Below are 15627 nucleotides of genomic sequence, written 5' to 3'. Positions count from 1 at the left end.
CAGTGAACAGTAAGACCTAGAGTAAGAAGGAATTTTGGGGTTTTTTTGGAGGAGGGGGGCGCACATGTCCTTGCCATTCTGATGGTACAACTGGGATAGCCCCAGCACAAGGGAACAGAAAGCACCTTGCCAGCAGCAGTGTGTTTCCTCTAGCAACTGCTGCACCAGCCTAAGAGGATAAAACTGATGCTCCTGTTCCTGTAACTGCAGTAAGAGTGAAATATTTCCCCTTCTGGGAAAGAAGCTACCAGTCCAAGTAATCATATGTCACTATTATTCTATACAATGAGATAGACTCTCATTTTGCTGTGACATGAATTGGTACCAAACGCTTTGCCCCAGCTGATGGGAAGACCTCTTCCTACTCTAAGCATCTTGGATCCAAAATAACCTCTCAGAGCCACATAGCAATCAATTTTTAAAGCTGGGAATAAAACCCGATTTTCCCCACAATCTGGATGACTTCTTTTCTTCTGAATTATAGTGGCTGTTGTTCCATTGCCCTAAAACCAGAAATTATATAAAAAAGAGCTCTGCCTATGTTAGGTATTCCCACAAAATACACATTGCTGCAACCACTTTAGCCTACAACAGTTATATGGCTGTTTGCCTGGGATAAAATGCATGCACCTTCGCTGGACGAAGGACAAACTGATACCACAAGCTCTCCCTGTAGAAGAATCTCAAAATGTGATTTGTGGGATTTTTCTGTTTTTTTGGATGCTGGTGTTCCTAAGGACTTCAGCTGAGTGAGGTCCCGCAGTCTGCACAAGTCTGTTGCATTAATTTAACGGGCAGCGCCAGCCTCACCTGCTTAGGACTGGTAACAAACTGGTTTCAGTCCCATAAGCTGAGCACTCACCAGTAGGAGGCAGCTGTGCTTGTCAAATGAGCACAGATCTTTTATTACTACTGAAGGCTTTATTAAACCAGAAGTTTTAAAACTAGATCATTTTCAAGAGGTTTTATGTATATTCATCAATGTTGTTTGCCCCACATTTTAAAAATACTCTTTTAAAAGCCTTTCCAAGAAGTGTACATATGACAAAATGAGGCTTTTTAACACTGAAGTATAGTTATCCTCCAAACTTTCTATCAACTGAACAGTTAATTAAGATCATGAGGATATACCCACCAAAAGGTTAAAAGCTTGATCCAAAGCCATATGAAACAAAAGAAAAACTCGGATGAATTCAGTGGGCACTGGAGTCTCAGAAAGAGTATCTTAAACCCCCACACCTCCCAAAACAAAAAGCAAACAAAGAATGCAACCAAACTTAAAAGTATCAAACTTGTAGGGATTGAAAATCTATTCAATGCCAAAATAGCTGAAAATATTCTAGACCTTGAGGGCTCCACAGGAACCCAGCAAAGAGCACAAATATGTACTCACCCCTGGGGATGGTGAAATAACTCCTGGGAGTAGGGTCCCAGCATTTGGCTACTGTTAGGCTGATAGGTCTGGGGAGAAAGAAAACAAGTCAGGGTGACTCTTAAGTTTCCCTACAGAAATTGTGATTGCTACAATGAGCTCTCTGAAACAAATTTACTCCTATCCAGCAGCTGTCAAGTTACATGCAGAGAATGCTTTTGAGATGTTTGGTGAAGTATTTTCAGTAGGAACCAGTATCAAGATGTTTCTGGTTTTGCATAGATCATGCACGCTATCAGTGAAATCTGTCAAATGATCAGCTCTTGAAATATTAAAACACTCATTGTATAACCAAACAGCACTACTGAAACCAGGCAACTCCTAGTTTGTGTTGGTTTTGGCTGGTACGTTGGAATTGGTCTCATCAATTCATCATTTAGAGTGAGAAGTTGCGAGTTGAGATCAGCAGTCACGTTGGTTACTTATTGAGATCAAAATGTTAATTTCTCTGAGGTTTGCCCAAAGCGGTTTTGTCGTATGCTTACCCTGGTTTGGAGACTATTTCCCGTAAAACCCGTACTGCGTCGTCATTGCTCATGTTCTCAAAATTGACATCATTCACCTAAAACATTGCAAAAATCAGAAGTCAGGCTTTGCAACAGGGAAGTTAGAAATTTTAGTTATTAATTTCCAAATACAATGCCTCTGTAACTGTTCCCATTCCCTTGAGCAGCTGCAGAAATACTGTTTCTCAGAGCACATCAACTATCCAGCAGAATTTGCAAAGGATTATCGATTTAAGTGAGAATAGTCTTTATGACACATTTCTCTGGGTATGAAGGAATTCTGTTAACGGATTACTAAGGACACGGATCTGGTGGAATGACTGAGCTGAGCCACCAAAGCGCAAGCCAGCAGCACGTATTTTTGGACACGGACCAACCTGCAGAAGCATGTCTCCTGGTTCAATTCGGCCATCTGCTGCCACAGCCCCTCCTTTCATTATAGAGCCAATGTATATGCCACCATCACCCCGGTCATTGCTCTGTCCTACAATGCTGATGCCCAGGAAGTTATACTTTTCTATACAGATAGAAAGTGGAGGGTGGGGGGGGAAAAAAGCAAACAAAGTGATTGGAATGATAGAGAAGAGCAAACACCAGGCTACTTTTGAAAACTCAGTTCTTTCAACACACCAGCTGGGCCATGGTTGACTTACAATTATCTCAAGTTGCCCTATCGGTGTGTGTCTGCCTGGCACGTTCAGGGAAATGCTGCTAAAGACATTATGTTTTCATACAGCACACTGAAAAGTTTCATTAAAAAAATAATAGATAAATGAGCAAGAGAAACAACATTGAAAAGACACGTCTACACCTAGAAATTACGCACCCAATCAGCATTATTAGGCAACTTTCTCTCCACCAACTTTCTCTCCACATGTCAGAGCGGCAGGAAGAATTTGGTGCTACTGAAAGGTGCTGAGTTGGCAGTCCTACACATCTCTGTCTGGCTAAGCAATGAAACGCGTAAGCCACAGAAGCGCAAACCTCCAGTGTCCTGACAATGCCTGACCCCTTACCGTTCCTAGAAATAATGGCAGAACGCCATATCCTGGAGTTCCAGCTCCTCCCCTGGGATTCTCGGGAAGAATACTCATTTGCTCGTGCCACCGGCAGAGAACTCTCCAGCACTGCACTGGGAATCCAGGTACAGCCACCAGAGTAGCAACTCTTAGCTGCCATTCCCTTTAGTTCAGCTGGCATCCTTCCCAATCAAGAAACTTTCTCCTGGCTCCAAAAGCGACTACGCCATAACAAAATACATCTGTACCGCTCGAAATTCATCATAGAAAACATCGCTTATCTTCTTACCCATGTTGAGTGTGACAGTGATGATATTTAGGGACATGGTAGAATCAGTGATGCTGCTGAACGAAGACGACTGCAAAATACAACAGAAAATTCTCAAGGTTTTAAATGGCTCAGAATAAGACAACAAAAATAATTATTGAGGATTAATCAGGAACTGATTAATAGGTTTCCATTTGGAAGGCATCCACAACCACTGTGGCCACCCCAAAATTATTCTTCGTTTAGAGTCAGTAAGGAAAAAGATCTGCACACAACCTGCTCTTTCTCCAAAGACTTGTTTACAAAACACACAGAGCAAGCTCCTACGAGCTTTCTCAGCTGACCTTTACAATGAATCATTTCTGCCTCCTCGCTACATGACTGACAGGCAGACGTTTAAATACTACAGGGCCCAATGTGAATTACTACGTCCACGGCCCTTCCCTAAAGAGAGGGGTGAACAACGCAGGATCCTTCAGAAAGCGAGAAGAAAAGACATTCCCCCTCCTCCAAAACGAAATACAAATGTGCTTATCAAGTATCTTCTAAAACATTGCTCCAGGTCTTGTGATGAAATGTGTGCATACTCATTCTTTAATCTGGGAAGACCAGTACTTATAGAACGGAGAAGTATGTCATTTGGGCCATCTTCATTCTGCTCCCATAGGACTAGCACGGAAAAGGGCAAGAGAACAGATCTGTGATTGCCTATAAATGCAGATTTCTCCTTTCAGCAGAATGCCAGTCTCAACAATTTACACACCAGATGTCTACCAGCACAGAGCTGCCTTGCCCACCTCAGCCAGCAGCGTAACGGAGGGTCTCCTGCAGAGGCTGGTCTTGGAAGAGACAACAAGAAACGCAATCACTTCCCGAGGAAAGGAGAAAGGGAGAGGAGAAAGGGAGCCTTGACTTTAGCGCTGCAGAACTTCAAACGTTAGAGATTTAGTCCAAGGTAGACTGGAGCCAAAGGGAGCCTTTCCAATGAATTCAACAGGGATAGCCCTCTTCTGGGTCCCTTCCTGATTTACATGCTACACTCAAAAAATCACGGTTCACCTCCTTGGAAAATTATGATGCCAACCTTACCCTGTCAATCTGTCGCATCCTTTGTTTCCTCCTCCTGCGTTTATGCTTCCGTATGAGCCGGGATGAAGTGCTTTGCTCAGTGGAGCTACTCAACCTGAGGGAAATTGAGAGCAAATGTCAGCTCTGTAAAGCTGAACCATTTGACTTTCTCTGCACCCTGCCAAAAAAAAAAAAAAAAAAAAGGCTGATTCCTGCAAACGCAGGAGAGAGTAAAGCACCCCGACACCATCAGCGGGCTTGCAGTATATTGCTCGGCTTGTTGCTGAGTTCCTGCTCAATCCTACCAGGTGCTTCTGCCCAGGAGCACAGAGAAGACACCAGCTAAACTCCAGCACGGACTGGGGTGCCATTTACTGACTTGCTTTCTTTTAGGAGCAAGACTGAATGCAAGCCACATCTCACCAGGCACAGATCAACCCCATTTAACCCCCCTAAAGTCAGAGGTAGAACATCTTCCACTACTTTAAAGGTGCTCCTGACAAACCTCTTAAAATTAATTTTTGTCAGTCTCGTCATGGTGCTGTTATTTTCTTCTGCTGCTATCTACCCTGATAACAGGAACTTAACGTTGGGGCTTGAACTCAATGAAGTAAAGTAGCAACTGATAATAGTTACTACCAAACAGTGACAGAGGATAGCAAATGTGATTTACCTTTACATATTCTGTTAGTTTTATTCTGTTGTGGGGGTTTTTTCAGGCTCTTCAAACTTGCAGAACCTAAACGTGCCACATTCTACATACAAATCCTTAAGATCTCCCTAAGAGTTAGGAATGTCCATCATTCTCATTTTACAGGCAGTGGACTGAGACACAGAAAGACATAAATAGATTTGCCCAAATTAATTTCAGAAGCCTGGAACAGAGCCTAGATTTCAGATATACCAGTGTAACACCACAGAGACATCTCTCCTCTATTTAGTATGTTAAGAATGGCAAAAAAAGACAAAGTAATGCCCCATCATTAACCAAGATTAAAACCCATCCAACCCTATACAACACAAGTAACTGACTGGCACTATCACAAAGAAAACAGTGCCAGTCTTTTTCCCCTGTCTCCATGTCCCTGTCTTCAAAGTTCTTGCATTCCTGCATGTGGCTAGAATACCTCAAGCAAACCTTGGCACCAGCAACTTCAAAAAGGAGCTTGCTGTCATGAGATTACAACCCACCACACCGGGAAACCCATCTTGCATAAAGCAGGTGTGTTTTACTCAAGCAAACGGAGCTGAATATTAGAGCTGATGGAACTGCTTCGAGGGTTTGAATCTCTTTACAATCCCTTTGAGTTCACCAAACTATTTCAGGCATGTTAACCTCACACACTCCTTTTTTCCCCTCCCAGCAAGGCAAATTAATTTAAAGAGCCAAGAGGTGGTATTTTCAAAAAAGATCAAAACGTTGCTAATTCTTTATCTTTGGAAACAGCTCACAGCTCCTGGTTTTCTGAGGCTTCACCGTTTCAAAAGGAAAAATAAAGAGGTCTCTCAGAGCAGGGTTCCCAAAACTGGGCTTGTTCAACATTCACCACTCTTCTTGAAAGTACGGCAAAGATCGTACATCTTACGTTTTAGTCCCAATGTTCTCCCTCTTTCTATTTCCTCTCTGATTTCATTCTCCTCTTCTTCTCTATGTCTCATTAGTAGGATTCAGCTAAAACTTTCTAGCACGCACCACTTTAGGAGAATGGGAAGAAAGGCAAGGCATGTTGCCCACATCACAGTGAGCCTGCCTGCTCTTTGAGAAGGGCAGCAAAAAGAAGAGAGGCAAAAAAACCTGGGGGAACTTTTCTGCATAAACACAAGTCAAGCAACAAGATACCTTCAACGACTATGAGAGAGATGTGAGTGCCCTTCTTCCACTGATAAGAGTATGAATTCAGCACTCCAGTCTGCAGACAACCCCCCGCTTACAGACTCTCCTCCCTGCTAGTTTTGGAGACAGCTGAGCTAGTCCATAAGAGAAAGGGAAAAAAAGCTTAAAATTTTATCTGTCTTTTTGGCTGCTATAATCACACCTTGAAGTCATTCACAGCATCCAGGCAATTGATTTTCATTGTTTACACACATACTTCACCTACTGCCATATCGTATTTTTGACTTTATCCCAGTGTGCATCACTTAAGGAGTATGCAATACCTCCTGTCACCAACCTTTTTAGAATGGCATCCTCTAATCGTTACTGTGGATAAAGAGAATTCATTAAATCCATACGCATCATTTCATTTATTCAGTTTCCCATTGCTACATCCCTGAAAGGGGCAATGCCTCCGGCTAAACATTGCCTGCTGTATAAAACAATTTTAAGTTAGCAATGTTCACAGAGCAAAGAAAGAAAATGGAGAGAAAAACTATACTGCCAGTCAACCTGCCTGCAGCAGGAGACCGCGAAGGGAATTCACCCAGTGGCAAAGATCTTCCTTCCACTTTCCAGACAACAGGTATTTTATCTGGATAGCAAGTTAGGGAAATGAGGGATAGGAACAGTAGAGGTTCAGCAGACAGTTCACTGAATTTCTTTGTCTCAAGCAGTCTTGGCAATAATCTGGTGCTATGTCATGGCACTTCACATCCTAAGAAGCAAGCTACTTAAAAGTACCTTCCAGTGCGTGTTAGTATGCTTCCTCTGTCAATATTTTTCCTGATCACAGCCAGCGCATAAGAGCTGACTGCCAGGGGTGACTGGCTATGCCAATTCCTCTCTCCTGCTCTCGAGCCCATCAATACGCTGTTGCTCAGAAAAACAAAGAACTATTATATCCAACTTTTAGTCTCATTTTCTAAAATTGGACTGGGCAAAAATACCTTTTGCCAGCACTGAGCATAGCTAGAAAACAGGATTGCTCTCTGACTCCTTAGAAGAGATGTTTTAATCTACCATCAAGTACGGGACATAATACTTTCATTCCTATCTTTAGAGCGATATAGCAGCAATGAGTTCAAAAAGATGGGCTGGAAAAAAAAAAAAAAGAAGAAAAGCCTAAGTACACTGCAGAAAGCAGGCAGTGATGAGGTGATGAAGGTGTGAACAATTAGCTGATACTAGTATCAGCATCTTGTTCCTTCTTCACTTTCGCCCTCCCTATTTACTTTGACAACCTGGGGGTGAGACTACTTTGGAATATTCATTCCATTTCAATACATGACCACAAATTTGGATTCCTCTGTAAGCAGTGAACATTTTGAATTTTTCTTTTAAATTAAATTTAAATTTAATTTAAAATTAAATATAGTTTAAATTAAAACAGCAAAACTAGAGTTTACTGGCAAATCTCTAAACTTTTCTAAATCTCTAAATAGATGATAATACGTAAGAAATGAAGTTCCTTCCCACAGTATTTTTTTTTTTTTCATTCTACTCAACATTAGATTGGAAGAATGGAAATCAGTTCTTTAGAAAAGCCACAGTTCAGGTTTAGGTCAAAAGGACAGACAATATGTCAGAGAAGTAACTACTTGAGCTGAAACAGCCTCCCACATTAGTTGCACAAAACTGATGATCAGAAGGCACTGCAGAAACATTTTTGTGTGCTTACACATTGACTTCTATACAGATAAATTTAGAAAAATGTTACTTATTACACCGGAGAAACCATACACAGAGAGCTCGCTCAACTCTGGGGTTTCATCCCTTCTTGGGGGAAGCTGCACAATGACTTAAGTTGCCTTAACAAACCTATATGTAAGTAGAAAGCAAGACAGCTTCTTCTGCAAGACTCCCACATTGTGTGAAAGCGTATTTGTAAACATCAGGTTTTACAGTCTCTGCAATTTCTTAACAAGGAGTCAAGCCTGTATCTATTTTTCTGTGGCTATGGTACACTTCATCATCTCTTCCTGTTATTTCTTTTAAATCCAGAGTTTTAATACATCCTTGCTGAATCATTCATAAACACTGCATCTCTCGTACTCCAGGAGTACCTGGACACTAAATAGCAGCTCAAACCTGTTCTAATGAGGAGTAATATTTTGATCCATGAAGTATCCCTAGAAATGAGTAAAAGTTGTTATTATTACAATTTGATGGACAAAGCAAGAGGGCATATTTGAGCTTTTAGGACAAGCACAGAGATGAAAAACAAATCTGGAATCATAACTACCCGTTTCCTGCACTAGCCACTGGCCAAAACCCTTCTAACAAAACCCTTCTAACAGAAGGGCTAGTAAATCCCACAGAAGAGACTTTTACCAAGAAGAATAATAATTCATCCAATCTACATTCCCCAAAAGAAGGAAAAAAAAAGGTAACAATTTGTTAAAGAAACAAAAGGAAAAAAAAAAGCTAACAATTTGTTAAAGAAACCTTATCTATATAGTTTAAAAAGAACTAATGCTAATTTCTTAAATGTGAAACAAAAATTCTGCAAAAGAACCTGCATTTTTTTGCAGTGAATTATATTGAACTAAGAATACTAATCACAAGTTGCTGACAATAATCCTACAGCTACAGATGACATATCTGCTGGACCTTTATTTTCTTAACAGAAGACAGAAATCAGACTCTTACTGTAAAGTTCACCATGAGCTCCCTACAATCTGTACCCAAAATACCACCTACCTGCAAATAACACTAAAGTTCAATTCTAGTATACTTTGAAAACAAAGGAAATAAGTTATCGCACTCACTGCTTGAAGGGTTCTGTACTGTCAGGTAATATCTCTGAAAAAAATGAATTCACTGAAAGAAAAAAAAAATATTCTTTCTCTCTAACTAAATGCAACAGAGCTTCCTTGGACTGGAAATGAACCAACTGTGCTGCCCTGCTCCAAGTTAAAATAAAACAAACCAATGTCAAACACACACTTAGAAAAGCATCCTCAACCTTACAGCCTCTTTGCTTCCAAGACAGCAGCATCCTTTACATCCAATTTCTTCTCTCAGTGGCCTCCTCCACATATAATCTCCTTTACAAGGCAGGTTCTGATACCAGTGTTCATCAGCTGTTATTAAACAAACTTACCCCCTCCAACCTCTCTTTCCCCAGGCCGCTGGCTCCAGCAGATCTGGAGCATTGCTCCATCTTCTATTTGCCTGTATTTGCCTCTGAAGTAAACTTCTCCCTGCCAGCACAATCTCTCATCTGCTGGAGAACATCATCACCCTAACACAACAGCATACCTTGGAGCATTCCATTTAGTTGTTCTTCCTGACTAGCTGGCCTGGCAGCTATTCTGTGTGCCAAAAGCTTCTGCCCTAGCCTAGAAAGGAAAAAAAAAAAGCCCTGCGCAGCAGCTTCGAAGAGTCTCTTTCTTCTCAGGTCAGACGCAGGAAGCTTTACTTTATTAAATATCGAAAGGTTTAGCCTGGGCTAGTATAATGTGCTTCAGTGGCCACCCTGACTGTGCTAATCCTGCCCTACCGCATATCTTGCTGCCATGGAAATTATTAATTTATTTACAAGCAACAAAACCAGCTGCAGGGTTGTTGTTCTTGTGGGATTGATTTTTTTAGGGAGGGAAGGAGGGTTAGAAGCCCTAAAGGCTTTAGGAAGGCTCAGAGTGCATTCAGGTTAACTACTAATCTTGCCAACCCTTTATGCACATGAACATCCAGGTGAAGTACAAAGCATCCAAAAGGCTAATTTTCTGTGTCTGCAGGTGTTGGCAACTTCACCGTAACTGCAAAATAGGTTCTTTAAACTAATTCAGGACCAAATCTTAAATGTTCTTTTAGTTACCCTTTCAAGCCTTTGGAAACACCCAGCCTGTAAACAGAATTTGAAGGAACTGCTGTTCTTCAACAGGTGTTTAAGCTATGACTAACTGCAAGCCCAAATAGATCCACTGAGTTCAATCAGCTAATAACCTGCTTGTAAACACAGCAAATGTTTAAGTATCTCCAGGACGAGCTGTTCTTTGCTGTTCCCATTCTACCTAGAATCTAAGAATATCACGTTGCACCTTATTTGTTTTAGCTACAGGTCTCTATGAACCACCAGAGATCTGTAATCTTGTTCTCTAACAATTAACAGAAATCCATAATGGGTTTTAATAGCTCATTTGGATGGACAACAGCTCTAGAGACTCCGTTCAAATGCTGTCACTGCAGCCAGGAAAGGGAAGAATACCAGTTTTGACTGATTTTACATCTTTAAAAACAAGTGTTTTGAATCTGAGAAATTTATTGGCTTACAGAACAACGGAAATATCTTTACAGGTTAACAAGGATGTCTTGAAATGGAGAGTTTTTCTGTAAAAAGCAAGGAATAATTCACATTCTCTCTGTCCGCACAAAAGGAAAAAATAATTAAGTCGTAAATATATGGCATCACAGCCTGCCTTTGCAAAAGCATTAACTTTGATGAATTCCTGTACTGCTCATAGGTCTTAGACTATGCAATTACATAGGAATTCCTTTGCAATTCAGCATTAATGAAGTGCATACTTATTAGGAATCTATGCTGAAGGTATTTTGTTACAATATTCACACCATTACTTCATAAATAGGTACAGTTGCACATTGCTTTGATCTTAAAATGTGATCATTCTTGCTATTAAAAGGAAAGAACAGGAACAAAATTTTTCTCTTAATTGGAACAGTGGCTATAGGCAGCTTGGACAGTGATCCCAATAACTTAGCTTGCTTCTCAGAGCAGTAATTATATACAACATGATGTTATGGATGAATTATCGGTGCTCAAACCATATGCAGCAGAAACAGAAAAGAAAAGAAAATTTTAAAAGGGAAAGAAAAAGGGGGGAGGGTGGCGGGGAAGAGAAGATATAAATCTTCTCATCTGACCAGTCAGTGTGTTTCAGGAAATAGTCAAGTTCACTGGAAATAGTCAAGTGGCTGGGAAATCGATGCAAATAGTATTTAACAGCTCACTTGCTATGCCCATGCCCTACCTGCTTGTGTTGTCATCATCATCAGAGTCAATGAAGCTGCTGGATTCCAGCTCGCTGCTCATCATGGTAGAAGAGCTGTCATAACCAGGAGGGTGCTCGCGGTGTCTGTCCAGTTTCGGATGGCCATTGATCCGAGGGACTGTAAAAACAAAACAAACAGAGTATTACCAGGCAAAGAGGAAGAGCAAGGAAGAAGTGGCACAGTGAGCAGCACGACAATCACACTGACAGCTGCAGACAACTCTGCAGGAGCATCCCTGTGCCAAAAGCAAGCTCTTTGCAGAACCTGATGTCATTCAATGGCTGGAAAGCCTACTGCCCTGGCTGGCCTGCCTGCCTACCTACCTTTTTCCATTTCTCTGTGGCTCTGTTCACGGGCAAGCCATAAACAGATCGAGGCAGAAGTAGCAGGCTTGAACAAGCACTATAATGGTATCAGAACATCAGTTAGAATGGCCATGAGAAGTTGATGTCAATAGGAAGGTACCTATGAAGATGTTGGAAAAGCAGCAGATAACACAATTTGAGTTTGCTACGGATAGGCTTAGCAGCACAGAAAACATTAAACAACATGACTTGATGAATTCTATTAATATCTCACCAATAAAACCAACTTTCCCTTGAGCAGTGCTACGTGTTCCTGTTCCCATACCCTCACCAGCCTGTCCGGGCAGTACAGCTATATCAAAGTCACATTGTCCTGACCATTCCACATGCGTAAGATGCTTCAGAACAATTTCTTACTAATCCCTGGCTGTGCCAATGTTGTCAGACACACAAACATTCCTGATCACCCCCACAGTGAGAACGCCATTTACTTGAAGGCAGCGGTGATTCATCTTTTTCTAGAGATGTTTTATGGATTTTCCTCTGCAAAGCAAACTCCTCTGCCTGCTTCCTTTCAATGACCTCTCATTAGAAGACTCAGAATCTCTAAGTGCTCTATTTTTGCCAAGAATATTCCTTTCCCTGAAACAAGAAAGGCTCTGCTTGATAAGGCACCTGGTCAAGAAATAAACATACCAGGCTTCACAGACAGACTGATATTTTAAAACGCACTCTCCAGACTCACACTTCCCTCCCCTGTCCAAAGGATCTGCTCTTCAATTACAGAATAGAAAACCTTCATAAAGGAGGAATGTCTGCAGCAGGAATTGTCTATGATGCTGGGCAACTGTACACATCCAAAGTTAATTGATAGCTCTTGCTAGCTACTACGGTACCGTGGTTTGAAAAGCCAAGAGCCACCCTAAACACCTGGCTATGAAGCCCACCATGGCTAGCCTTCACTCCTCTTGTTTCAAAATGCTTAGCAGTGAGATAAAAAAACCCAAACCTGATTTGTTTTCTTCCTGCCTGAGGAACATGGGCCTAATTATTTATGTCCATACAGGATTTGAAGAGATTCTGTAAAAGGTAACAGACATCTATAAGATCTCTTCTGAATCTAAACCATAAATTTCTCTCCAAAGTGAAATAACTGAGTAAGGCTGTAACAAATTCTCCTGCTACGTCACTTCCATATCCCGTTTGATCACCCATCTTCCAGACACCTCTACCAGGACACAAAATGGATGTGAAAACACTTAAGATGGCTCCCCCAAGATGACCAAACCTTCTTCCAAGTCACAAAGCAAAACCAAAGCCCCTTCTCCCCTGCAACAGCACCAAGCTTTGGTTGGAAGAGCACCTGAACAGTACCAACCCTTCATCTCCCTTCTCAGAACTGATACTGGGTTTTGATCCTGCCGTATGCTGAAGGGCATCTGAGATGGTACCGGTTCTTCAGGCTATGAATCCTCTTCCAAAACCAGCACACACTAGCAACGGCGAGGCAGGGACCCACTGCTGTCCTCCAGGAGCTGCCTCCAAGCCAAAGGCTGGGTGGTGTTAAAAAAATGAAGCTTACCAGGTTTCGGTTCCAGACTCTGCCTCCAGAGTCCCTGACCCCTATAGCATTGCCATCTCCCACCGCCCCGTGTGTAAAACCGACAGAACAGCATTTGCCAGAGCTTTTTAGGCCACGTGTTCTACAGTACAGAAATCCTCTCCTCCCAGAACGTGGCCATCACGACTACCCTAATGTGCTCCCAGTACCGGGTGGTAAAACCAGATCGCACTGAAAACTATTCATCAGCTTGTCAACAGCATCTCACGACTGCAGAATGACAGCTCTTCAGAGACACAGTGGGGAAAAAAGCATTTAAAGGCTTTTTTATTCATCGGTTTCCTCAAACTCTACAGTCCAATATAAAGTGGACGTTGACTATTAACATGCTTCAGCCGGTACCACAGATGATCAGGTGAACATCAAGTACCTTCAGGAATCCCACATCCACACTGGAACAGTCTCCTAGCTCTGCCTTTACACTAAAATCTAAGGAGCAGCCAGCTATGCTTGCATATGCCAGATGTATCCAGATAAACAGAAAAAGAGGCTGGCCAAATTTTACTCCTAAAGCTGGCACGAACACCTCTCTCAACCAGACAGCGTAGGAACAGATGCAGCTGTTGATGGCATCGTTACTGAGGAGGTGAAGACTACTCTGCATTGTTTCTTCTCATCAGGAACAGGCAACTTGGACCTTTGAGAGTCAAGGTCAAGTAATCCATGAATTACAGAGTCCCTCAATGTCCAATCCTGGCTACTCGTCCAGGCTTTAAATTTTTTTTTTTCGTAAGTCACTTTCATCCACAACAAAAACGGGAAAAAAAAGAAGGGAAAAGACATCCAAATTCTAAACCTGAGAAAACAGCGCTTTTCAGCAAATTAATAGGCTTTAGACAGAGTTCTGTCTTTTAAGACTAAAGAGAACATCACAGACTTCAACAATTAAAATCCCTCCTTTTTGTGTGTTACAAGTCTGTTTTAAGGTCTTTATGTAGTGCAGCCTAGAGTCCAAAATATTTCACTTGATCTGGAAACCTGGCTGACAATCACAGCACTGGGCAAATCCAACACAATCTCTTCAGCCTCAGTTTAACCACAAAACCAAGCCCAGCCACCTTCCCATTTATTTTTCGTTTCTACGCAGTGAAACATCAGAAACCGTGGAGTGAATTAAAGCCTCTTATTCCAACAGATTGCATAATCTAAATATGTATTCATTGGAAACAGTACTGGAATGGCTAACGACTGACACTGGCACCAACAGCCAGATAACTTTCAAGGAACCAAAGCATCCCATGCTCTCATCACATGAACCCCCTGCATCCCTCCTAAACACACAGCACCTTTAAGCCTGATTTCAGGAGGAATTGCTGGCTTGCGAGGACATCATCACCAACAGATCACTGCGATGGACCACTAGAACACACAAGGTCTGCACGGTTTTCCTGAAGAGGGAATAGCAACCAGAAAAAAGGTGGGGGACATACGTAGAGCATGGTTTGGGGCAGCGCTAGTGATTCTGAGTTATAATGGACACTCACCTAACGAAAATCCCACACAGTCCCAAGCAACTTCGAGTTGGTTGCTGATTACTCGATAGTCTGGCTTCCACTGGCATCTCTTTTCTGACTTCAATAAGAAGCAACAGCAAATCTTAGAAATTAGCTAGCTAGCACACAATTTACAACAAATTTATTACCTTTGTTCCTTCCCGGTTTAAAATTTTTATTTTTCATAGAGGAGCATTATAAAAGCTAGGACAGATGGAAGTCAGAACATCAGCCATGGAGAAAACTGACTTACATTTCTCCACTTGAAAAAAAACACTTATTTTTTTTAACTGTGCTTGTTTTTCCTGCCTTCCTCTGCTACTCCTCACTTGCAACTTACAAAAGTAATCACATCAATGTTGGGTGAAAATGCTGATTTCATCTGGGGAAGCCGACATTAAACAGAGCCCTGCTATTAAAAACAAGCCCCTGTCAGAAGCAGCTATCCCAGCTCTGACTGGGGGGTAGCAGATTACAGAAAACAATGACTTGGATTTTATCCACATTTAGCTGGTATAAATAGGAAGCAAATTTGGGCAGCATGCTTCTCTCATCAAAGATCTTTTATTTACATTTGGCTTTGATTATTATTAAGTATACAGCCCAGAAAGAATGTTGCCAGCATGATTTTGTCATCTTTCTCTGCAAAACTAGTCTGTTTATGCAGCTGGGGAGGGTGGGAGGGTGCCTCTGGACATCAATAGGTGGGTTGTCTGAAGTGCCCACCAGAAATCACCAGTCCTGGCTCTCCCACTGCAGGTCATGACTGGTAGACAATGTAGATCCTTATTCCATTCCAAGTGGGTGGTCTAAAAGCTTTCAATCTTGTGGCCCCTTCCACTCTAAAAGTCCATTTTGCATTCACTTCTCTGCTGAGACTTCTGGATGTCATCAATCAGGGGGCGTTAAAAGTAGATATCTACCAAGTGTAGCCTCCAAACTCTCACCCAGACCTTGCACAGCTGGCAGCAAGGATTGCTACGAAACCAAGATATGTTTCAAAGTGTCACATCTCATCCGCTGTGG

The 15627-nt window shown here is 41.8% G+C and overlaps 1 protein-coding gene and 1 long non-coding RNA gene across 4 annotated transcripts in view; both read right to left on the bottom strand.

Moving 5' to 3' along the window:
- DVL1 (dishevelled segment polarity protein 1) overlaps positions 1–15627 on the bottom strand; it is a 104577-nt gene that overhangs the window by 16830 nt on the left and 72120 nt on the right. For all 3 annotated transcript variants that reach the window (XM_080379681.1, XM_080379683.1, XM_080379682.1), the window contains exons 5-10: positions 11161–11299; positions 4315–4408; positions 3247–3316; positions 2316–2455; positions 1918–1994; positions 1394–1461 (exon numbers count right to left, since the gene is read on the bottom strand). In XM_080379681.1, coding sequence (XP_080235807.1) covers positions 1394–1461; positions 1918–1994; positions 2316–2455; positions 3247–3316; positions 4315–4408; positions 11161–11299 — 588 coding nt within the window. The remainder of the gene's footprint in view (positions 1–1393; positions 1462–1917; positions 1995–2315; positions 2456–3246; positions 3317–4314; positions 4409–11160; positions 11300–15627) is intronic.
- Positions 7517–11152, bottom strand: LOC308060696. Its single transcript, XR_013926844.1, has 2 exons — positions 10072–11152; positions 7517–10038 (listed from the first exon to the last, which is right to left on the bottom strand). It is a non-coding gene; the product is annotated as an uncharacterized lncRNA (long non-coding RNA).

This window comes from Falco punctatus (genome assembly GCF_963210335.1).
Source record: "Falco punctatus genome assembly, chromosome: 3".
Lineage (NCBI taxonomy): Eukaryota > Metazoa > Chordata > Aves > Falconiformes > Falconidae > Falco > Falco punctatus.
Note: the sequence above shows the minus strand (reverse complement) of the source record. Positions and strands in the feature narration are given on the sequence as shown.